Consider the following 23,598-nt stretch of genomic DNA (forward strand, 5'->3'; position numbering starts at 1 on the left):
AGCTATTATTCAGGACCTAGGAGAGCACACACACACACACACACACACACACACACACACACACAGCTCCCAGAGGTGAAGGTTGTGAGTGCGAGCCACTTCCTGTCGCTGCTCTGTGGAGGTGATTATGGCCTGGCTATCAGCCCTGGGCCAGAGGGATGCTCACTCACTGGATATTTCCATCTACTTTCCTTCGCACAGGATCAGGGCAGGAAGCTGCCAGCACACGCACACGCACGCACACATGCACACACACACACGTGTGTGTGTAGACAAGTCTTGGGCGGGCCACTTAGGTCCAAACAGTAGAAAAATGAAAATAAAATAACGGATAGAAAGTATGTTGAAGAGATAATGGACAAAGATAATGCAGAAAATTAGGATTAAAACAGCATTGTTCTCTCTCAGCTCCATGGAAAAATGGATAGAATTGCAGGACATTTACTTTAAAACAGCACCCCTGCCAAGACAGGGACCTCTAAAATGTTCTTGCCCAGGGCCAGGACCAAATTCAGCCTGCCGAAAGACCACCACACCCATTACCACAGGCCCACCCCCCATCCACACCTACCACCTAAGCCATTTTTTGATCCAGAAGAAACCCTGCTCTTACCCAACAAATACTTCAGAAAACTCTGCCATTTCCTCCACTACCAGCACAATACCATGACTCCCTTACAGCTGAAAACATCTGCTATCTCCAGTCAATACGTTTGAATAATACAATCATTTGGTGGGTGCTTATATTTGTCTACTGGAAAGATTCGATATCATTCCATACTACATCATGAAGCACCCCGCGAAAAGCCTAAAGCCATGAGTAGCTGTGGCAGTCTATAACTGGATAGTATTGATGTGAGTATGTGAGTATGTGTGGTGTGTTTGAGAGCTGTCCCATATTTGCTTCCCCCAGAAGCATTTGTTGTGGAATCAGCAGCGCGGTGTGACCTTGTGACCTTCGCGTCACAGACATTGCAGGGTATGACAATAACAAGGTGTGCACACACACACACAGCCTGTACATACACACTTTATACCACAGTAACCGAAGATGGAAAAACCTAGCATTATTAATTATTCTACCACAAGGTAGTAGTAGTACAGTATGTGCATGATATTATGGAGAATTGACCAGTTTTGTATTTTTTGTATAGTTGATACTAGTTTGGTTGTGATTTATTGTACAAGAGAACATAAGATTGTTGTGTCTGGTTTGTGGCAGACCCCATCCAGAATGTGACCTCTATAACAGGTCAGTCTCAACAGATAGAGCCTTGTCACCATCATAAGAAGCATACACATAGCACCTGAGAGGATTCTGATTCAATCACTAGCTGTCTGGTGTTCTTGAGCTTTCATGATAGAGTGAACCAAACGGAATTGTAAAGGTATCTCTCTCTCTCTCTCCACAGAATTGGTGTTTGCAGTTACTGAAGTGTACAAACTATAGACATGGTACAGCAACAGGACTCCTGAGGCTAATAATTAACCTGTGTGTGTGTGTGTGTGTGTGTGTGTGTGTGTGTGTGTGTGTGTGTGTGTGTGTGTGTGTGTGTGTGTGTCATGCATAAGCTAGACTGCAAGTTGTTCTCAGTACCACCAAAAATACAATAATATACAAACTATAGACATGGTAGCTGCACCATTGCAACAACATTAGCATAAGCTAGACTGCAAGTTGTTCTCAGATACCACCAAAAATACAATAAAAAACAGATTTGTTATTCAGTTTATTAATGACTTGTTCCCAGGTCATTGAGATAGCTAAGCAAATACAGCAATGTGTTTTTAATTAGAATGATTTGTCATTTCATTAGGAACCAGACCGTCAAGGATGATTTGAGTCAGATCTCTTGTAAGCCTTTTCCCACGGTCACTAAACGCCAACTCTAACACACATCCACTCAAACAGACAGCGTTCTTCATCTACTGTCATTCATTGGTTCAGCTTGACGACATTTCAGCTCTGTTTTATTTGTTATTCATCTGATTGAAAGTTTGCAGAGGAAGTGTCAGAGACTGTCTGCACGAGATGAATGGGACCCGTACAGGTATTTTATTTTTGCTGCCTCAGATAATGACCCATATCAAACAATTGTCTGTTATGTCTTCTCAGAGCGTGGTGGGGTGCACTGTGCCCATTGGCAGCCAGCGATGAACCCAGAACAGGTTCATTAGAGAGCTCTAATGAGTGATCACTCAAATCAAGCGGTAATATACTAGAATCCTTTTGACCAGGTTTACCTAGAATCGCCCTGGAATGTCAGAGATACCTATACTGTCACCTGAAGGGTAGAGCAGGGTGTTATGTAACTAATCACGACTGGAGGTTGGATGTTAATGGCTGTCTCTCCTCCCATTACCTGAGGCTAAAGCTTCATGAGTTTGGTAGTGTAGGCCTACCGTGTGTGTGTGCGTGTGTGTGCCTGGGGGATGCGTGAGTGACTTCAGTATAATATGAGTGAATAAGACTATGAGAGAGAGCACAATATGACTGTGCATTCAGCATGAGCGTTAGTTTTAGTGTGCGTGTGTGTGTGTGTGTGTGAGATGGTGCACAGCGGACCAACATCTATTAGTCCCCAACGTACCGATCAGTCTCTTTAGCTCAGCTCACCACGATGGTCACTCCTATTGTCATACACACGCACACACACCCCTTCCCTCTCTAAATCACTTCAGCCCCAACACGATGGTCACTCCTATTGTCATACACACGCACACACACCGCTTCCCTCTCTAAATCCCTTCAGCCCCAACACGATGGTCACTCCTATTGTCATACACACGCACACACACCCCTTCCCTCTCTAAATCACTTCAGCCCCAACACGATGGTCACTCCTATTGTCATACACACGCACACACACCCCTTCCCTCTCTAAATCCCTTCAGCCCCAACACGAAGGTCACTTCTATTGTCATACACACGCACACACACCCCTTCCCTCTCTAAATCCCTTCAGCCCCAACACGATGGTCACTCCTATTGTCATACACACGCACACACACCCCTTCCCTCTCTAAATCCCTTCAGCCCCAACACGATGGTCACTCCTATTGTCATACACACGCACACACACCCCTTCCCTCTCTAAATCCCTTCAGCCCCAACACGATGGTCACTCCTATTGTCATACACACACACACACACCCCTTCCCTCTCTAAATCCCTTCAGCCCCAACACGATGGTCACTCCTATTGTCATACACACGCACACACACCCCTTCCCTCTCTAAATCCCTTCAGCCCCAACACGAAGGTCACTTCTATTACCGTTCAACCGTGTCTCCAGGCAAGAGTGAGCAGCACAGGCTCCCAGAGGAATAAATTACAGCGTCAACAAGGAAGTAAAAAACAAAACAGGAGGATCTGCGGCACCAGGAGGATCTGCTGTTCACAACAAAGTGGTTGTGAAAGTATTTCTACTGAACAGAAATATAAATACAACCATTTAAACTAATTTACTGAGTTACAGTTCACATAAGGAAATCAGTCAAATTAAATAAATTCATTAGGCCCTAGCTGTGGGTCAGCCTGGGAGACAGTTTTTCCCCACAAAAAGGCTTTATTACAGACAGAAACCCTCCTCAGTTTCATCAGCTGGTCTCAGACGATCCCACAGGTGAAGAAGCAGGATGTGGAGGTCCTGGGCTGGCGTGGTTACACGTGGTCTGCAGTTGTGAGGCAGGTTGGACATATTGCCAGATTCTCTAAAACAATGTGGAGGCGGCTTAAGGAAGAGAAATTAACATTTAGTTCTCTGGCAACAGCTCTGGTGGACATTCCTGCAGTCAGCATGCCAATTGCACGCTTCCTCAAAACTTGAGAGATCTGTGGCATTGTGTGACAAAACTGCACATTTCAGTATGGCCTTTTATTGTCCCCAGCACCAGGTGCACCTGTGTAATGATCATGCTGTTTAAGCAGCTTCTTGATATGCCAGCACCTGTCAGGTAGATGGATTATCTTGGCAAAGGAGAAATGTTCACAAACAGGGATGTAAACAAATTTAGAGAAATAAGCTTTTTGTGTGTAGGGAAAAATGATGGGATCTTTTATTTCAGCTCATGCAACATGGACCTACACTTTACATGTTGCATTTATATTTGTGTCCAGTGTAATTAGACGCAATACTTTGTGAATTGTGAAGAAATAAAATAACAAACCGTTTTCAGTTAGAAAGCCTGAAGGGAAGGAAAATAAATTACCTTTCCTATCTAACTCTCTCATCCTGGCGAGATGCTATTACCATAATATATTATAGAGAGAGAAAGCAATGAAAAAGGCCCAGCAACCCTTACAAGCTGGCATCTTTGAAAACCAATTACGCTATATGTTTGCAAATGTCTTCTAAAGGGCATTCTGGACTTTGTTGTCAAAGCAAAGTCTCCTCGTTTTCTTTAAGGAGATAGGGAGAAGAGAGAGAGATGGAGACGGCGAGAGAGAAGAAGAGCGAGTCAGAGAGAGCGAGAACTGGAGAGAGAGAGCGGTGTGAGAGAGACAATAAGAGTCTGATCCATTCTCTGAAACTCTGGTGGAGAGATATCTGGAGTAGGGGATTTATTTACAGCCTTGGGTAACAGCACAAACACATCTCACTGCTGCGTCCACCTAACCGATTGACTGAGAACTGCCATCAATAATCCACAGCCTATTATACACAGCAGCATAATGTAAAAGATGCTTGACTCATCGCTGTGCAGAGGAGTCCAGCATGAAGGAGAAAATTAAAACCACACAAGAAGATACCTATAGATATAGAAACATATTTATACAGATGTAGGATCTTAATTTGAGCCAGTCTCCCACAGCAGGACAATCTTGCAGCAACAGGAAATATGAATTATTATGTGGATTCTAATTAATGGCCATTTTTGTTACGATTTAAACATTTTTCGTAAGGGATTTCAAAGTGGAAATTACAAACTTTAGAAGCCTTTTTAAACCTCAAACACATTACAAGTTTAAAATGTTCTGTGTTGGAAAGTTATCCTGCAACAGGGTGATCAAATTAAGATCCTACATCTGTAGGACCAGAGGGGACCATCAGCAGCTCTTTCCTTCTCCGCATCAGACAACATGATGTGAGGAAAGAACTCTGATTCTGCTGCCCAGACAAACACAGATTTCTCCTCAATATCCCAAATCTGCCCCCATTGGTAAAGTAAACACAACGCAGTCTCCTTGCTCTGTCCAAACCCAGCCTTCTATAGTACCTGGTGTAGAAGAGGCAACAATGAGACAGTGATGGCACCATTGTCCTCTAACAGGGACACTTAGAGTAAATATCAACAGTGGATTTAATCCAGCAGGCATCTGCAGCCTAGAGGATGAGAAAGCATTGTTTTGTTGGACATGAAGTGAGAAAGCTCAGGCTTGGTGCGGGTGTTGAGAATTCAGCAGGGACAGAGCGGGGACACAGACACAGAGAAAGAGAGAGAGAGAGAGAGAGAGAGAGAGAGAGAGAGAGAGAGTGAGAGAGAGAGAGTGAGAGAGAGAGAGAGAGAGAGAGAGAGAGAGAGAGAGAGAGAGAGATAAGCAGTGAATGGGAGGACCTAAACCCTTGGCACAAGGCAGGACAAAACCTTTCCGGACCTCAGTCAGTGTCAGAGATGAAACAGGGATTATAGATTTTATCGATCTCATTCATTCACAATGCCTTTGAGTTTTCTAAAAATGGTCTCAACAGCTCCCCTAAAGAGTAGAAAACTTACCCAGTCACTGAAGATGGCCACACAGGAATTATATTACAGTGTAGCCATTTTCACACATACAGTATATCGTAACCTTTGAGGTGCTAACTCGGATGGAACTTTGTTGTGTTTGGTCAAGCCAGTCTTTAAAACTGCACATTGATAGTGACTCCTGTACATGGCTATTGCATTGTAACCACAAGGCTTCAAAACAAAAAGCCCAAGTCTCTGTGTGTATCCTCGCTGGCTAACTCAATAAAGTGGAGACGGAGGAATGTTAATGCTTTTCTGCTGCAAACCATCAGCACTTTTTCTGTTCCCGCCACCCCATAAATGTTGTTCAGAGAGCAACCGTCTGATACGGCACTCTTAACACAGTGTCTTGTTACCCAGATACTGTTTCAGCTAATCTCCTTAAACTTTGGCCAACCTTGCAGCAGACAGGATCATAGGGTAGGGGGTCGAAAACACACACAGAGTACTTAGTCTAAGTAAACTATCCATGCGGCGCAAAAGACCATACTTGTAGCTGGGCACATAAAAGTGATATGCCCATATAAAGTAGAAACGACGGGTTGCATAACCGCTAACCTCAAATTTAGATTCCTTACGATGTTGTCAGGAAACTTGGGATCTTCAGAGAGGAACTGACCGGTCAGGGTGTCACCCCCAGCTCCAGTTTTTCCCCATTAATCAGCTATTTTCTTCCGCTACTTCCTTGTTTCGGACATTCCATTAATAGCCAACTTCGTCCCTTCCATTAAGGAGGAAACTTTCCATTGGTGTTGCATTTCTGAGCCCTTTCAGCATCCTGGCTGTAATAGTGTATGGGGCAGAGGACACGCTAGGCTAGAGTCTAGCCAACACATTGCCTTTCAGAGACTCCCCTTCTGATCCAAGGTGTTCTCTCACCCCAGCTAAAGCTGCTATCAGACACTAAAACCTACACAATTGGGTCGTTCCTTTTGAGTAGTGTAACTACTTTTTACATGTTTATTTCACCTTGTTGTGACATTGGCATAAAGAGCACATGTTCCCGTGGATAAAAAACACTTTTTCCCCATCTCAAGCAACAACAAAAAAAGACTTGAATGAGTCCCAAATAAAGTAACAGGGTTGACCGTAACAGGATTGATGTCTTCATCTTACACCAGCCATAAATCTCCTTGTAACAGGAAAAATGGAAGCTTGTTGTGTGCAACAGGGAGGGACAATTGAATGCAAGCTTAACAAAAAAAAAATATATATATTTTTTTTAACATAATGATAGCCTGTCTATTTATGGGTAGACCTGTTCTGCTCACCAGTAAACTGATAGAAAGTGTAGAACCGGCTCACCTGATTTTACACTGTGATTTGACTATTACATGTTCAATGTTCCTTTAGAAATAAATATTTGAAAAAGTTATAGTTTCCCCATATTAAAAGGAGAGTTCAGCTCACGTAACAGGGTTGACCTTAAAATGAGGAGAGTCACAGAGGGTACACTGAGACACATCAAAATGCTGAATTATGGCACTTTGTCTTTATTCATATAACAAATCTGATTTATTAGAATTTCCACGTGGTCTATAGCACTTTGTTTAATATAACAGGCTTTTTAAAATGCAACATTTGTGCACAAATATTGACTTAAAATATCAAAAGGGGCGCAATTTTGTGAAACGACCCACTTACATTCTCAACGTGTTGCAGCATTCAAACGATAAAAGAAAATAACCTTGTACAAGAAAACAGAGAAGGCGCAACACGTCAGTCTCCTGAACTCTCCCTGTCAACTGCAATGCCATGTCAGTCAGTCCCCGTCGCCCTGGTTATGAATCATACTCAGACTCCTCCACTGTACCTTGACATTTCCAAGCTGACGATCAATACTATCGATTGTGAAAAGGCCCTGAGCAGTGAAGGACTATAGGAAAAGGTCTGTGGCACACAGGTGGAAGGGATTCCATCCTTACAGCCATTTAGTATTAGTCTTGGAGGTACTCTGGCTCAAACAACCTTCAGCTCTACAAGTGGCTGTGTCTCACCCCAAGTCCTGGAAACAGTCTGGAGCCTCAACGGCGAGGACATTCAGAGATAAATCACGTAGTTAGAACTTGGAACTGAGAGGGCCAACAATGACACTCCAAATTCCATTGCAGTCCACTGGGGCTTTAGGACTGACTGATTTTCCATCCCCACTCCCCAGACAGTCTTAACTATTAATAGAAACAGGCTAATAACACTACGTAGCTATAAATAGTCATGATTCATTACGGAGGGCTTTCCATCAAGGTAATCTTATCACAGAAACTTGAATTGATTCTGGCCCGGGTCCACAAACAGAAACTACGCTTCACTCGTCGTGGCCAACAAGGGTCAGGCATTTTGAGGGCGAGGCAAATCAGGAAGAAAAACAGACAGGGAAACATCCAGGTTCTGTTGGACTGATTTCATCCTGGTAGATCAGTCACCAGAAGCAGAGGTACTGAATGGTGTCTCCTTGTCAGGCTGGTGTTAAGGTTCAGCATGGCTCATTATATAGAGGGAAATGGAATGGTGATGCTTATACTGGTTGTCATGGCAGCACATGTATGTTTTATGCATATTGACGTCCCTCAAGTCATGTGATCCCCCTCTCCGTAGGGAAGACCTTTAAACAAGTTAACATTCTCAAGACTGCAGGCCCAGACAGATTCCCAGGACACGTACTGAGAGCATGCGCTGACCAGCTGGCAAGTGTTTTCACTGACATTTTCAACCTCTCCCTGACCCAGTTGGTAATACCTACAGGTTTCAAGCAGACCAACATGTGCCCAAGAATGCCAAGGTAACCTGTGTAAATGACTATCGCCCCATAGCAATCACATCTGTAGCCATGAAATGCTTTGAATGGCTCACATCAACACCATCATCCCAGACACCCTGGACCCACTCTAATTCACATACCCCCGCCAACAGATCCACAGACGACACAACCTTTTTTGCACTCCAGACTTCCCTTTCCCACCTGGACAAAAGGAACACCTACGTGAGATTGCTGTTCACCGACTACAGCTCAGCGTTCAACACCATAAAATAAGGACCCTGGGATTAAACACCTCCCTGTGCAACTGGATCCTGGACTTCCTGACTGGCCGCCCCCAGGTGGTAAGGGTAGGCAACAACACATCCGCCACGCTGACCCTCAACACGGGGGGCCCCTCATGGGTGCGTGCTTAGTTTGCCGACAACATGAAAGTGGTAGGCCTGATCACCGATGAGACAGCCTACAGGGAGGAGGTCAGAGACCTGGCAGTGCGGTGCCAGTACAACAACCTCTCCTTCAACATCAGAAAGACACAGGAGATTTGGCATGGGCCCTCAGATCCTCAAAACGTTCTACAGCTGCACCATTGAGAGCATCTTGACTGGCTGCATCACCACCTGGTATGTCAACTGCTTGGAATCTGACCGCAAGGCGCTACAGAGGGTAGAGCATATGGCCCAGTACATTGCCCTTCTTTTTGTTGCACTTACTCTCTTGCACTGGCTCTCTCTTGCACTGGCTCTCTTACTCTCACACATACTAAAGTGACACTTCCACATACACATACACACACACACACTACATACGCTCACACACACAAAAATGCATGCATATAGAAACCACACACACACGCACACACACACACTACATACGCGCGCACACACACACTACATACGCTCACACACACTCACACACACACAAATGCATGCGTATTGATGCCACGCACGCACACGCACACACGCACGCACGCACGCACACACACACACACACACGGTGCTCCAGCTCTGTTTATTAGCTATCCTGATTACCTAGTCACTGTTACCTCTACATAATACCTCAATGACCTAATACCCCAGCACATTGACTGGGTACTCCCTGTATATAGCCTTATTACTTTGTGTTCATATTTTGTGTTACTATATCCTTTTCTATTTGCTAATTTTCGTACTTTTTAACTCTTAAATGTTGGGAAAGTGCTAGCAAGCATTTCACGGTAAAGTCCACACCTGTTGTATCCGACGCATGTGACAAATAACATTTGATTTGATATGTGACTGGGATGGGTGATAGATCACCTTTAGCCTGCCGCTGTACTGGAGGAATGGCTTCTGTATGCATCTGTCACACAGCACAAGGCTCAAAGAAGCGGGGTGGCCAACCAGCTAATGTCTCCCCTCTGACTGACGCAGGCTGGGGTATGGGGCTGGGTTGGGGCAAGGATGGAGCTGGGGTTAGGGCAGGGTAAGAGGATGGAGTGGGGGTTGGGACAGGGGAAGGGACTGGGGCAGGGGCTGGGACTGTTGACTGGGGCAGGGGCTGGGACTGTTGACTGGGGCAGGGGCTGGGACTGGGACTGTTGACTGGGGCAGGGGCTGGGACTGTTGACTGGGGCAGGGGCTGGGACTGTTGACTGGGGCTGGGACTGGGACTGTTGACTGGGGCAGGGGCTGGGACTGGGACTGTTGACTGGGGCAGGGGCTGGGACTGTTGACTGGGGCTGGGACTGGGACTGTTGACTGGGGCAGAAAGACCGGTCTAGTGCAGTTCCTCTGGTTTGTTCACATGACCTCAGCTCCAGACACAAAAGCACTGAGGGGCCCACACACACACCACAACAGGACCAAGAGTTCTGGATGAGAAAGCCTGAGGAAGTATGTCCATATTCAGCAGTAAAGCAGAGGGAGTGGACTGGACTCTTTCTTAGTCTTCATTATTTTCATCTCACAAACAACAAGAAGTATGTCAGTTCATGTACAAGGGGGAGCAGAGGTCAAGGTCTAGATGACCATTGTCCTCAGATGCTGAGATTCAGAGAGCCCTTCCCTAATGGACAGCAGATAGAACTTCAGACAAGTCATATGGCTCTGTGGACATCCCTTAGGACTCCTCAGCCACATATCAAAACCACTGCTTGCCAAGATGGTGATCAGAAGAATGTATAGCAAGAGCCACAAAACAGTGGACGACCACTGGTCTGACCTTTAGCTGGGAACTGGATGACATAACAGGCCTGACAGGCCGAGCCCAGGTAATGGTGGTTTATGAGGACAGTGTGGGGTACGAGGACAGCCCGAGAGACATGATACCCATCAGCAGACCAGATAAATGGAGAAAATGGCTGCCAGGCATCCACAGAGTGGAGTGCAGTAGGTCAGAGAGATAATTGCTGTGTTTGTTTGCCAAGGACAAATTGCCCTCAATAAGACATTTATTTAATTTATTCATTTACATTTTAGTCATTTAGCAGACGCTCTGCATCGCCATGCGCTACCAACTGAGCCACACGGGACCGCGTGGAGAATCAATATGTTCTGAATTCATTATTTCGTTACGATGGGGACCAAAGCGCAACAACACACAAATACAGCACCAAGAACACAATCATACAGTAGATAACAAGATCTGTGAAGCATGGACCAGGAGGAAAAACAATTTCATCACCTTGAATCACACTTTTCCTCAGATGAGTTGCGAAATGAGAACAAACTAGGCCTGAGTGAAAATAGCAGGGGGGACATTGTGCAACTCTCTCCCCCATAGATAAGAAGAGAGTGGTTTGACCTTACCTTGCCATCCTGCTCCTCAAACACGGACTGGTCCACGTTGCAGGCAAATAGGGAGGTGGGTAGGTCGTTGAAGTCGGTGATCTGATGGAAGCTGTCACCCAGCGTGGAAACTCCCACAGTGCTTTGCAGCACCAGCAGCTCCTCTCCTCCCAGTAGGTAGACCCGCTGGTAGAACGTGGCTTTTCTCAGGTTGGAAAATAAATGATCCCCCTTCATGGCTAGAGACAGAGAGAGAAAGAGAAAGAGAGAGATCGAGACATAGAAAGAGAGAGAGAGAGAGAGAGAGACATAGAAAGAGAGAGAAAGAGGGAGAGAGAGAGAGAGAGAGAGAGAGAGAGAGAGAGGGAGAGAGAGGGAGAGAGAGAGAGAGAGAGAGAGACAGAGAGAGACAAAGACAGAGACAGAGACAGAGACAGAGAGAGAGAGAGACAGAGACAGAGAGAGTGAGTGAGTGAGTGAGTGAGTGAGTGAGTGAGTGAGTGAGTGAGTGAGTGAGTGAGTGAGTGAGTGAGTGAGTGAGTGAGTGAGTGAGTGAGAGAGCGAGAGAGCGAGAGAGAGAGAGAGAGAGAGAGAGAGAGAGATGAGGGTGAGTTCAGTCCAAATGTTGTGATGAATCCTTGCAGAGAGTAATGGTGGCTTCAAGGGTGGAGGAAGTGGACAGTCAAACTTTCCTTCTTACCAGTTCAATGGGAAGGCTAACTGACCACTGATGTTACTGAATAATGGAGCTCAAACTCAGTCCGTTAAATACACACAACTAGTCCTGCACTGTTGGTTTGCATCTCTAGCTCATGTCCTAGAATAACAAATGTGTTCTAAGATTAACCTTCCAGGCTGTTTTACTATGACATCATCTTGGTTATGAACCCCTGTACCCCCACCTCTCCCTCCCTCCCTCTCTTACCCATCTATATTTTCCCATATATCTAAAGTGCACCTAGCATGATTCAGATGAAATGGTGATCTGATTAATCAGACTGGTTATATAGTCTTTTTACACTCTCTCTGCTGTCACAACTACTGATGCCTTCTAAAACACTCAGCAGGAAAGTAAAAGAACAACACTGAGAGACAGACAGGCAGACAGAGAGAGAGACAGGCAGTCAGAAAGAGAGAGATAGAGAGAGAGAGTCGGAGCGAGAGCGAATAGAGAAAGAGAGTGTTTACCTCTCTAAACCCCAGCCAACAGATCTTAATCTCTGGCCCAGGTCAGTAATATTCTGGCAAAAGATTAGGTGATGGGTTTAGGATGGGTGCTCCCACAGAGGTGTAATGGGGGGAAGGAATGGGGATGGAAGGAGGAGAGATGGAGAGGAGTGGAGGAGAGGGATGTGGTAGAAAAGAGGAGAGGATGATTGGAGGGTGAGAGGGTAGAGTAGAGGATGGAGAGAGGTGGAGGTGAGAAGGAGATAGGGAGAAGTGGAGGAACAAGGGGCTTGTCACACTTTCCCGTCATTAATACACCCCGACATGTCCAGTCCACCGGCAAGCCAGCACTGTCACCACATGGTTATTTTAGGATCAATAGCCCATCACCTGTCACACACACACACACACACACACACAAAAGGCTATAGATAGTGGCTGTCTGGATCATTCCTGGCCTGTGTAAACGCTGCTATAAATAGCTGCAGAACTAATGAAATGCACAGATCGCTGGGGCACCTGATTAAATTGAAGTGTTCCAGACCAGTAGGGCCTCATTTCATTTCAATATCAGAAGCGTGCCCTGTGGTCTAAGACAAGGCTGTTAGTGAGCCCAAAACAAGAGCACGCGCACACACACACACATACAGATGCTCTTGCACACACACACTCACGGACGCTAGCTCTCGACTCGCACGCAAACACACGGATGCTCTTTCTCTCAGACACACACGGATGCGCTCTCTTTCGCTCACACACACAGCCATTTGTCTCTGCTGTCTGTCTCTGCTGAAGGGATGTGTGTCTGTGTTTGACAGTCAGAGTGGAACAGGCCTAGAGAATAGAATGAATCAGACACAGTATTCCATTCATGTGTTCAGAACTGTGAGTCAGCCTTTGATGTGCTGTCTGTCAGTCAGTCAGTCTGTCACCTGTATGCTTGTTTACTCATCATTTCAGATGAAATATGACGGATTCAGATTCAATATATTAAGCACTGTAGTTTTCAAATAACCTGAATGATAAACAAGGCTTCATGTAAATTATCTCGTTATCAATGCAACCAATGGACCACAATCAATTGACCATCGAATTACTGTTCTGCAAACGAACTAATTCTAACTAAGCGGCAAGGAACATTCGACAAACCACGAGGTAAATGGTTAAAATCATCAGGCATTATTGATTGGCCCATTGTAGAATATTTCAATTGTCACTAGTTCCATTTCACTGACCTCATGGCTGGATGGTAAACACATGCTTATCAGAGCACCGACAGAGATATGGCTGATAGCGGTGGTGATATAGCCAGCATCACATGGCTTGACAAGGATAAACTTTAGCTCAGAAACCCACCTGATGAATGAGGTCACTAAACGTACCATCATATCAATGTGCAACAACAACAAAAAAAACATGTAGGATTCAATAGTTCATATTATCTATAATAAAGTGCAGTGCGATATTGATTACTGAATGTTATGACCGTATGCAACACAAACACTGAAAAGGCATGCTTTATATCACAGTAATTACAAAATCCAACCGGTTACTGACTGTCTATGCAACAGTTAGATCAGGAATGTCTCATCCACGCCGCACAGGAAAGCAACAATATGAGGCAAACATTCTCGTTCAGACTTTCAATGAGTCATATCTGCAGAGGTTTAACCAAGAGCAACCTGTTGATGTCAGAGGGGAAAATGTCTGGAGGGCTCGCGCTTTTGCTGTCAGAATACCACAACGTTCTCGTGGGAAAGAGAGAAACACCCGAACACTGCGCTTGACATGAGTAGCCTTCTATGGCTTGAGCTCCTGTCCCTCTTACAGAATATGAGTTCAAAAGTATCGTGGAGCTCCTGCACCTTAATATAAACAGCCCCGCACCCAAAACGACTACCGGCATCTATTTCGGTCCAAGTCAAGCACTGCCGAATCATACCTGACAGCCCACCTCAGGTCGGATACTAATAGGCTACATGTACTTTTCATGGAGGCTGTTGAATATTGAATAATAATAATAATATTTCAAGATTAATAGACAAGTAGTCTATAGACAAATAGACAAGTATTCTTAAACCTTACTTCCAATTGCAGCAGTATTCGCCAATAAATCCATTCTGCTTGCAATGTTACAAAAGACTCAATGGTGACTGTCTATCATGTTTAAAGAAGGTGAGTGCATTGACAGCTGGTATTTCGGTCTCAGAACGGTCAATGTCACTAAAGCATCCTAGGGGTTACATTGGGGGAGTGGAGTAACATCACCTCTAAATTGCCAAGCAACATAAATTGAAGGTAAACTAAACAGATTTATACATATGAAAAATAATATAGCATAGCATACGTTATCCTCCAAGCAGCCAATTGTGCAGGTCAGCACAGTTGCATCGCTAACAAAATCCCAAATGTAGGCTAACCTCTATTCAAACTCGTTCTCTCGCAAGTTAGAGCACTTTCTCACCCGCTGACTTTACCCTATCCACACCCCATAGCTTCAATGCAACGCAAGCGACACTTTGCATCACTGTCAATTTTCCACAGAAACTCGATCTGCGAAACCGGAGTCGCCATCGCTTCTCTCTACCTGTATGTGCAGTGTGTATCGGTCGGACTGGCGTGTCTTCAGCGTTGCCTCTACCTCCTAACTCTTCTTCGTGAATCAACCTTGCATTCCAGCTGCGAGCCGATATTATCCTGACGTTTTTGCAGACAGCTTGACTCACCAATGACTGGCCTGCTGCATCCAAATTATATTTGTGTTACCCAGTAATGAAATACAGCTATCACCACAGGGGGCATTATTTGACCAATAGTCTAGGCTACTCCGGAGCCGAGGGTCTAAAAAAATAACTACAAATGAACGTCAGCGCTTTCTTTCGCGCGCACTTGCAGGCTGGTGTGGTGTTTGCTGGCTTCATGTAGAATCAAATCAAACATGTCTGATGACATTTACTGCGGTCATGGGCCACGCAAATAATGTGCAGTCGATATTTGACAATCAGATGCCAGTGCAAGAAACGTATTTGTTTCGGTAAGCTAATGATTGGTGTCATTCATAGGTGGCAGTTGTCTGCCCTTTGAACTCTGAGCATGTTTGTTCATTGAACACTGAAATTTGAAACAGCTTCCATGCATGTGTTATAGGCCTATAGGTAATGATTCATCACCATTTTGAAATGCATAACCAGACTGTCACTGCGTTTGATGACAGGCTATCAATCATTTATTTAAAAAATCTAATTATTAAACATGGTTGGTCACATTTTTAAAAATGTATTTCACCAGGAAAAGACCCTTGAGGTTAGAAATCTATTTTTCCAGACACACTCAAGTGTGTGTCCAGTAGCCTAACTTTCTAATCTAATCAACCTCTCTCTATCTTCACTCAATGTTTTCAATAGGACCATTTCATTAGGCAGGCATCTGTCCTCTTGTAAACAAGTCTAAACCTGTGACCTGGCAGATACATAACTATTACAATAGACCACTGTCCACTAATGGCCATTACTGGTGATCTCAGGGGCCCGATCGATGGAAGCCCTTTGTAGGCCTACTATAATTACATCAATAAACACACACACACGCACAGAATAACTTCAGCATTTAAGAGTAGTCTGGGCCTGAATTATTTTTTATATTTTTTTATCCGCTATTTTACCAGGTAAGATGACTGAGAACACATTCTCATTTGCAGCAACAACCTGGGGAATACTTACAGGGGAGAGGTGGGGGATGAATGAGCCAATTGTAAACTGGGGATTATTCGGTGACCGTGATGGTTTGAGGGCCAGATTGGGAATTTTAGCCAGGAGACCAGGGTTAACACCCCTACTCTTACAATAAGTGCCATGGGATGTTTAATGACCTAAGAGATTCAAAACACCCGTTTAACATCCCTTCCAAAAGACAGCACCTTACACAGGGCAGTGTCCCCAATCACTGCCCTGGGGCTTTGGGATATATATATTATTATTTTTTACACCAGAGGAAAGACTGCCTCCTACTGGCCCTCCAACACCACTTCCAGCAGCATCTAGTCTCCCATCCAGGAACTGACCAGGACCAACCCTGCTTAGCTTCAGAAGCAAGCCAGCAGTGGCATGCAGGGTGGTATGCTGCTGGCATGTGGAAATGGTCTATAATACTAAAAAGAACAGGTCAACTTTAGCCTACATCAAATGGTGTAAAAAATATCAGTGTCTTTATTAAGACAACCCAGATATAGGATTGTCTTAATATTATAGGCAAAGCAAACCTTAGACTTTATTCATAAAGTGATGTATGATGTAATATGATGGTAAGTAGGGTACATGGCAATAACACAGTGCATTTAGCCAATACCTAAGTTTCATACTCATGCCCTGTGCACTTAATATTCGGTGTGGATCAGAATAATACAGATACTCTTGTATGTTATTACATCACAAAATACTTATCAATGTCTGTACCAATGGACACTCCTCAGAGGAGGAAGGGAGGGCAATACTATGCTAAATATATTAACGTCACCAAATAATTGATTTAAAAAACACTGTTCTGCAATGAAGGTCTACAGTAGCCTCAAGAGCACTCTGTAGGGTAGCACCATGGTGTAGCTGGAGGACAGCTAGCTTCTCTCCTCCTCTGGGTACATTGACTTCAATACAAAACATAGGAGGCTCTTGGTTCTCACCCGCTTCCATAGACTTACACAATAATTATGACAACTTCTGGAGGACATCTGCCAACCTATCAGAGCTCTTGCAGCCTGAACTGACATGTTATCCTCTCAATCAAAGGATCAGAGAATGAATCTAGTATTGAAAGCATAAGCTACAGTTGGCTAGCACTGCAGTGCATAAAATGTGGTGAGTAGTTGACTCAAAGAACGAGAGAGAGAGAGAGAGAGAGACAGTTGAACAGTTTTCAACAAAATAATTTCTTTAAAAAATGGGGAGAGGGAGAGTGTCTTTTTTTTTGCTCATGAAAAAAAGAATCGTTCTCCCTCATCATAAACGGCACTGACCGCCACTGGTCTGTACAAATACATAATCGGGTTGAACCGGGCAGGAAGGTACATGGGGTTAAAACCACTCTTGGACGAAGGTACATGGGGTTAAAACCACTCTTGGACGCGTGAAAAGGATAAATAAAGGGAGGAGAAATGAGTTAATCATCTTACGGCCAATTCATTTGAAGACCATTCCACCCTCTCCTGCATTTTCAGAATAGAATCAATATATAGGATGCTACGTAAGTGCTTTAAAATATCATAACTTTTTTTACTGAGCTCTTCTTTAAAATAACTTCCTGAAAGTAGCTCAATTAATAAAACCATCCCCTTGTCTTTTTTTATTTTGTCAGGGGTTTGGGCAGGATTGTAGAGCACAGCACCCTCATGTGGCAGGCTGCTGGGTCCCTACCAACGGGAGATTGCTCTGGGAGAGGAGACAAGGATAGGTATGAGGTATTGGTACGCTACAGTATTTCACTTCAGAGACTTCAATATTGGTATTCAAACTCATTTATGCTTTCAAAGTCCCATGAAATTAGAAACTGGTCTGCAAACGTACAGGTTTAGGCAACGGGTCCATGAGCGTGAAATCATACCTGAACAAAATCAAGTCAACAAACATGTGGAGTTCATTACGGCATACCACCTGTAGATACAATTAAGAAAATACATTATTAACATGTTCATTTCTCCAGACAACACAGTGATGCCAAACTAACCTAACAGACACAGAGAGAGAGAGAGAGTAACAGACACTCGAGGTAATGTGATAGGATCCAGTCATCCTTTTGTTCTGTCTCTCTTACTGAGAGATGATCCTTTGAGATGCTCTCTTTGTTAGCATTTCAGCAGGTTATTAGACACAATGGAGGTTCCATTCCCTGCTACTCCATAACTGTCACAACAAAAAGAGAGGAAATGAAAGGTGTATAGGACTGGTGCTCGTTGGATTCTAATGTGGCATTTTACCTCCCCTTGCATTTACATACACAGCTAAAACGGCACAATACTCCGACTACAAAGTGAGATTGAGAGAGAAAAACTAACAGGGGTCCAGGGAAAGAGACATAAATATAACAGAAGAAAAAGGTTGGGAAAGGAGAAGGAATGCAAAAAGGAAAGAGCATGAGAACCAGAGAAAGAGAAGGGGCAGAAGCATCAGCAGTGGGGTGTCTGCTGTGTTCAGTAGCACCCTGTGACTGCTGTGAGTCATACCGGGGCATTGTGTCAGTGACGCAGGCTCAAGGCCAATCTCCTAAAATCATCTGAATCAAATTAGACTGGCGGAGGGGGAAAATGAAATATGGGAGGGTCATGCACGGCACGCTCCCCAGAGTTATTTCTGTGGCTAAGTGAACATTTCAGCAGCCTCCTGTGTGAATTCACCACTGAGATGTAGGATGCTAGGATGCTCTCCACTGAGTCAGTGCTATTAGGCTACAGCTGAGGCTAACTTTGTAGCCTGACTGTTCAATGCAACTGACCAATCATACTTTTGTTGTTTGACTTAATACAGAGGCACATACTCAAGGACAGAAGATAGTTCATTACATATACTGGACATTTCCTTTCTTTTCAGTGAGTCTTAATATGCATTGTGTATGACTGTCTGTTTCTAGTTGTGTCCTAAGGAAGGGGGTCAAAGGTCAGTCCAACTGCTGTGCAGCTGGGAACGTCTCCCCATGTCCTGATCTTTTCCCAGCTAACGTCACGCCGCCCCTGGCCGGTCTGTCCTCTGGGTTTACCACCGATGACCTAGCCAGGCCCCCGGAGGGTTGGCATTTAGACACAACAACGCAGCAACAGCCAAATGAACAATACAAACACAGAGCCAGCCACCACCCCAGAATCACACAGACACAGCAGGAGGCTGGAGGACAGGCTAAGACACACCAGGCTAAGCAATATGCCTGTGCTCTATGTGATATTGGCAATGCCCCTCATTCAGAAAGCTGAAGGGCACTCAAGTGTTGAGATGTCAATTTGAGGCACTGGCTAGGAGGATTTGTGACATTGACTTACTTTCCTCCTGAAGAAGTTTCAAATATGTTGGACTAACATGATTGAAACCATTGAACAGTTTCACTGAGAAAAATAACATTTTGCAATTGGAAGAAGTTATTGAACTTTCCCATAAGTTATTGTCTTGTGAAAGTGACTCTTATGTTGTGTGTTATAAACTGTGTTCAGTCTAGCCAGTTCCTGTTCCAACTGTTGCTTTTAATGGCCTGGAGGGGTGACATTTTAAAAGCAGACAGCCAGAGGGGAGACAGAAGATTGCATGCCCTTTAGAAGGCATCACCAGGCCAGACTATTCTATACCATGCTCATCGATCAGCTCACTTATTGTAAACAATTGGATCTTCACAAATAGCTTTCACTGCTTATTTTACTGGTGTACAACAAAACAACCCCCAAAATAAAACATTGAAGCCATATTCAATCCGATGCCTAAATATCCATTTAATGCTAATGCGAAGCCAGCCTTATTCAGTGTCTGACAGATTGTGTACTACTTAGCTGGAGGTGAACAGACAAGTGATTCATAGAAGAAATACTAGCAGTATTGTAGTAGCTACTCTAGTGTGTGTTCTGAAGACCAAAACATAATGTCTGTTTTTCTAACCTTCTTGGGCACTGGTTTGGGCCTCGTCTAAATGCCACGAGCACTTCCAAGACATTCTATACTAAATCCGGTTTCTCCCATCATTCCTGTGGGAAGTGTGAAGAGATTTTATTTTAGAAAAAACATCAGCTTATATATATATATATATATAAATATATATATATATATATATATATATATCGTAGCAAAGGGCTTAAGACAGACCTATACTATGTTAAAGTCACATGAACAGGGAAGCTTGGATTGTTTTGAATGTTTTCATTTTACGTTGAGAGCAGTGAATGGATTTCAACCTGTCATTTCAAACCAATCCGTACTTAAAGATTGAAAGTCGTGCTCTAAAGTGCCACCAACTTCAAAGAGCATGGTGTGCATCATAAGAAAATAGATCAGAAAGGCTACTGTTTCTAACCTGGAGTTAGCTGTCATTACCTAGAATAATGGTCCACAGCCATATATTTTCACTCAATCCTTTTCATAGCAAAACATACCATCCTCACTGAAAGCTATGAAAGGCATTGCCTCACGAGATGGCCTGCAGTCTAACCATTGCTGCAGTTTACCTTGTGATATTGAATGTGCCTCACGACACCTTGACCTACTCTACCATGTCACAGAAACAGAAATAAAGTTCTCCTCTCCTGAAAATGTCAAGTGGCAAAATACGTGCCCTGGTTTTCAAGCTCCCTCACTGGAGCAGCATGAGAAATGGCATAATTTACCAATGCTCTCAAACATATCCATGTATACTGCAGCAGCGTACTGTCTGCATGTGGTGCGTGAAATATTTAGTCTGTTTTTAAGAGAGAAGAGCGAGGGAGAGAGTGATATTTTTCATTTTAGTCATTTAGCAGATGCTCTTATCCAGAGTGACTTAGTTAGTACATTCATCTTAAGATAGCTAGGTGGGACACACACATATCACAGGCATAGTAAGTAGAATTTTCCTCAATAAAGTACAGCGCATTCGGAAATGATTCAGACCCCTTCCCCACATTTTGTTACGTTATAGCCTTATTCTGAAATGGATTAAATACACTTTTTTCCTCATCAATCTACACACAAACCCCCATAAAGACAAAGCAGAACAGGTTATAATTAGCACATTTATAAAAAATAAAGTAAAAACATTATTTACATAAGTATTCAGAGCATTTGCAATGAGACTCAATTGAGCTCATATGCATCCTGTTTCCATTGATCATCCTTGACATGTTTCTACAACTTGATTGGAGTCCACCTGTGGTCAATTCTATTGATTGGACATGAGATAAGAAAAACAAATAATTAAGGAGCAGCAGTAAATAACAATAGCAGGGCTATAACAGGGGTGTCGTGACGTTGCATTAGTTAATATGACAACTGTTGCTCATCAAATGATTAAACGTTTCTAATTGCGTGATTAACTGAATCAAGCAATTATTAACTCATTAACCTGGGGCACCATGGGAAAAAATAGTTTTTATTGAGTTTCTATTTCCCAAATGAACTATCGATTTTATAACAGCCGCTAATTAACCAGTTACCTCTACAATCTCGTTCTGAACGTCGTATAGTCCGTGAATCTGCACGGACCCGGATCTCACCAATGAGTTCGTACCACACCAATCTTAGTTGAATATTTATTTACTAAAAAGCTAAAATTATGATAAAAGATACACATAGACAAAACACATTATAGGCTATTGATTAGAACTTAGTATAACGGGCCAACACACTATGGCGCGTGTTACCCAAAATGGGGATTTCAAAGAGATAGAGAAAAAAGAATGTACACGAGAGAAATATACATTTGGGTGAATTTGTCAGCTATGCTATTCTAATCCTAGCCTTGCCCCAAACTGCCGCTCTTATGGGTCAGAATATACTGATCTATTTACGTGGGGGAGACCTCCGAGGATTCTCTGCGCGGACCGTTCAAGGGACCGTTCAGGCTGCTCGATGACGCACTTCTCCGGCGCACCTTTCTGGTCGTCCTCACGATGTCAGTGTCCTTTTGGCTTAGGAGTCTGTTCCCTCACCCTTGCTTTGGAAGGGATCTTCTGAGGACAGACAGCTCTGTAGCTCAGAGCTCACAGCATAGGAATGAAACCTTTTAGATACCACGATTCGCTGGGATTGGATGCTAGGGGGTCCGGCTTGAATTCACCCGCTTAGACACAGCTACTCATCCGTAGCTTGGGTAGAAAAATATTTCTTGGTCTTCAAACTTGTGTTGCATTCTGGGTTCGTTGACTTTTTAGACCTTGGCTGCAGCTTGGGTCACGTAGTCTTAAAATTCTTTACTCACAAGTTTTATTCCCTTGGGTCAGAAGTGGGCGTAACCGCCTTTAGGGCAATTATCTGGGCGTACCAAGTTAAGAGCAAGGTCTAGGTTTTTCTCAAATCCAATTTTAGACAACTAACTTCACATTTCCTCTTTACCAAAACATTCCCTTTGATTTGGACATTTTCCACACAACGTACAATGTATAAACATCAAACATATACTAGGAAAACTCTTCACGTTACAACGTTTTCGTAATAACGTCATCTATTAACCTTTAATAACAAAACAAAAATGACAAATACATTTTCATATTCCATCTATCGTCATTACCACCATTGTGGCTGACGGAAACCATTGTTCCAAAGTCCCTTTATTTCATGTTTAATGTTCTGAGGCTGGTTCTCCATAGTAACAGGACAAAGGAATTTGTCTGTGGCCTGAGATTTACCAGGGTCGTGAGGGGTCATAAAACCCCCACATCTTCAGACCCCTAGATCTCTCCTCCTCCTCTGGGGTTGAGAGATAATCTGTAGGGTTGTGGTCTCCTGTAACCTGAGCTGATCAGGACAGTCATGACAGGGGTTACCGGTTCAGAGTCAAGGTGTGGGGGGCACCAGTGTCGAGGTAATTGAGGTAATTATGTATATGCAGGTACGCTTATAATGCAGGTATGCATAGATAATAACAGAGTAGCAGCAGTGTAGGGGGTGCAAATAATCTGGGTAGCCATTTGATTAGCTTTTCAGGAGTCTTATGGCATGGGTGTAGAAGCTGTTTAGAAGCCTCTTGGACCTAGCCTTGGCGCTCCGGTTTTGCTTGCCGTGTGGTAGTAGAGAGAACAGTCAATGACTAAGGTGGCTGGAGTCTTTTGTAATTTCTAGGGCCTTCCTCTGACACTGCCTGGTATAGAGGTCCTGGATGGCAGGAAGCTTGGACCCAGTGATGTACTGGGCCGTACACACTACCCTCTGTAGTGCCTTGCGGTCGGAGGCCTAGCAGTTGCCATACCAGGCAGTGATGCAACCCGTCAGGATTCTCTCGATGGTGCAGCTGTAAAACCTTCACGACTGTCTTGATGTGCTTGGACCATTTTACTGTTTTGATGTTTGCATAGAATGACAGGGTGTTGTCCAGGGTCATGCCAAGGTTCTTTGCACTCTGGGAGGCCAACACTGGAGTTGTCAACCATGATGGAGAGCTCATTGAGCAGGCAGGACTTCCCAGGGAAAAGCAGCTCCGTCTTGTCGTGGTTGAGCTTGAGATGGTGGACCGACATCCAAGCTGAGA

At 44.0% G+C, this 23,598-nt stretch overlaps 1 protein-coding gene across 4 annotated transcripts in view; it reads right to left on the reverse strand.

Annotated features, from left to right (window-relative positions):
- The window catches only part of LOC115107800 (calcipressin-2-like), a 126,801-nt gene extending 111,576 nt beyond the window's left edge, over positions 1–15,225 (reverse strand). The window contains exons 1-3 of one of the 4 annotated variants that reach the window (XM_029631451.2): positions 15,008–15,139; positions 12,442–12,494; positions 11,275–11,492 (exon numbers count right to left, since the gene is read on the reverse strand). In XM_029631451.2, the coding sequence (XP_029487311.1) occupies positions 11,275–11,490 (216 nt within the window). In that variant the 5' untranslated portion in view covers positions 11,491–11,492; positions 12,442–12,494; positions 15,008–15,139. The other 3 variants (XM_029631452.2, XM_029631450.2, XM_029631453.2) reach the window with 3 other exon arrangements.
- Between the last annotated feature and the right edge of the window lie 8,373 nt (positions 15,226–23,598).

Source organism: Oncorhynchus nerka, linkage group LG24, assembly GCF_034236695.1.
Source record: "Oncorhynchus nerka isolate Pitt River linkage group LG24, Oner_Uvic_2.0, whole genome shotgun sequence".
NCBI classification, from domain to species: domain Eukaryota; kingdom Metazoa; phylum Chordata; class Actinopteri; order Salmoniformes; family Salmonidae; genus Oncorhynchus; species Oncorhynchus nerka.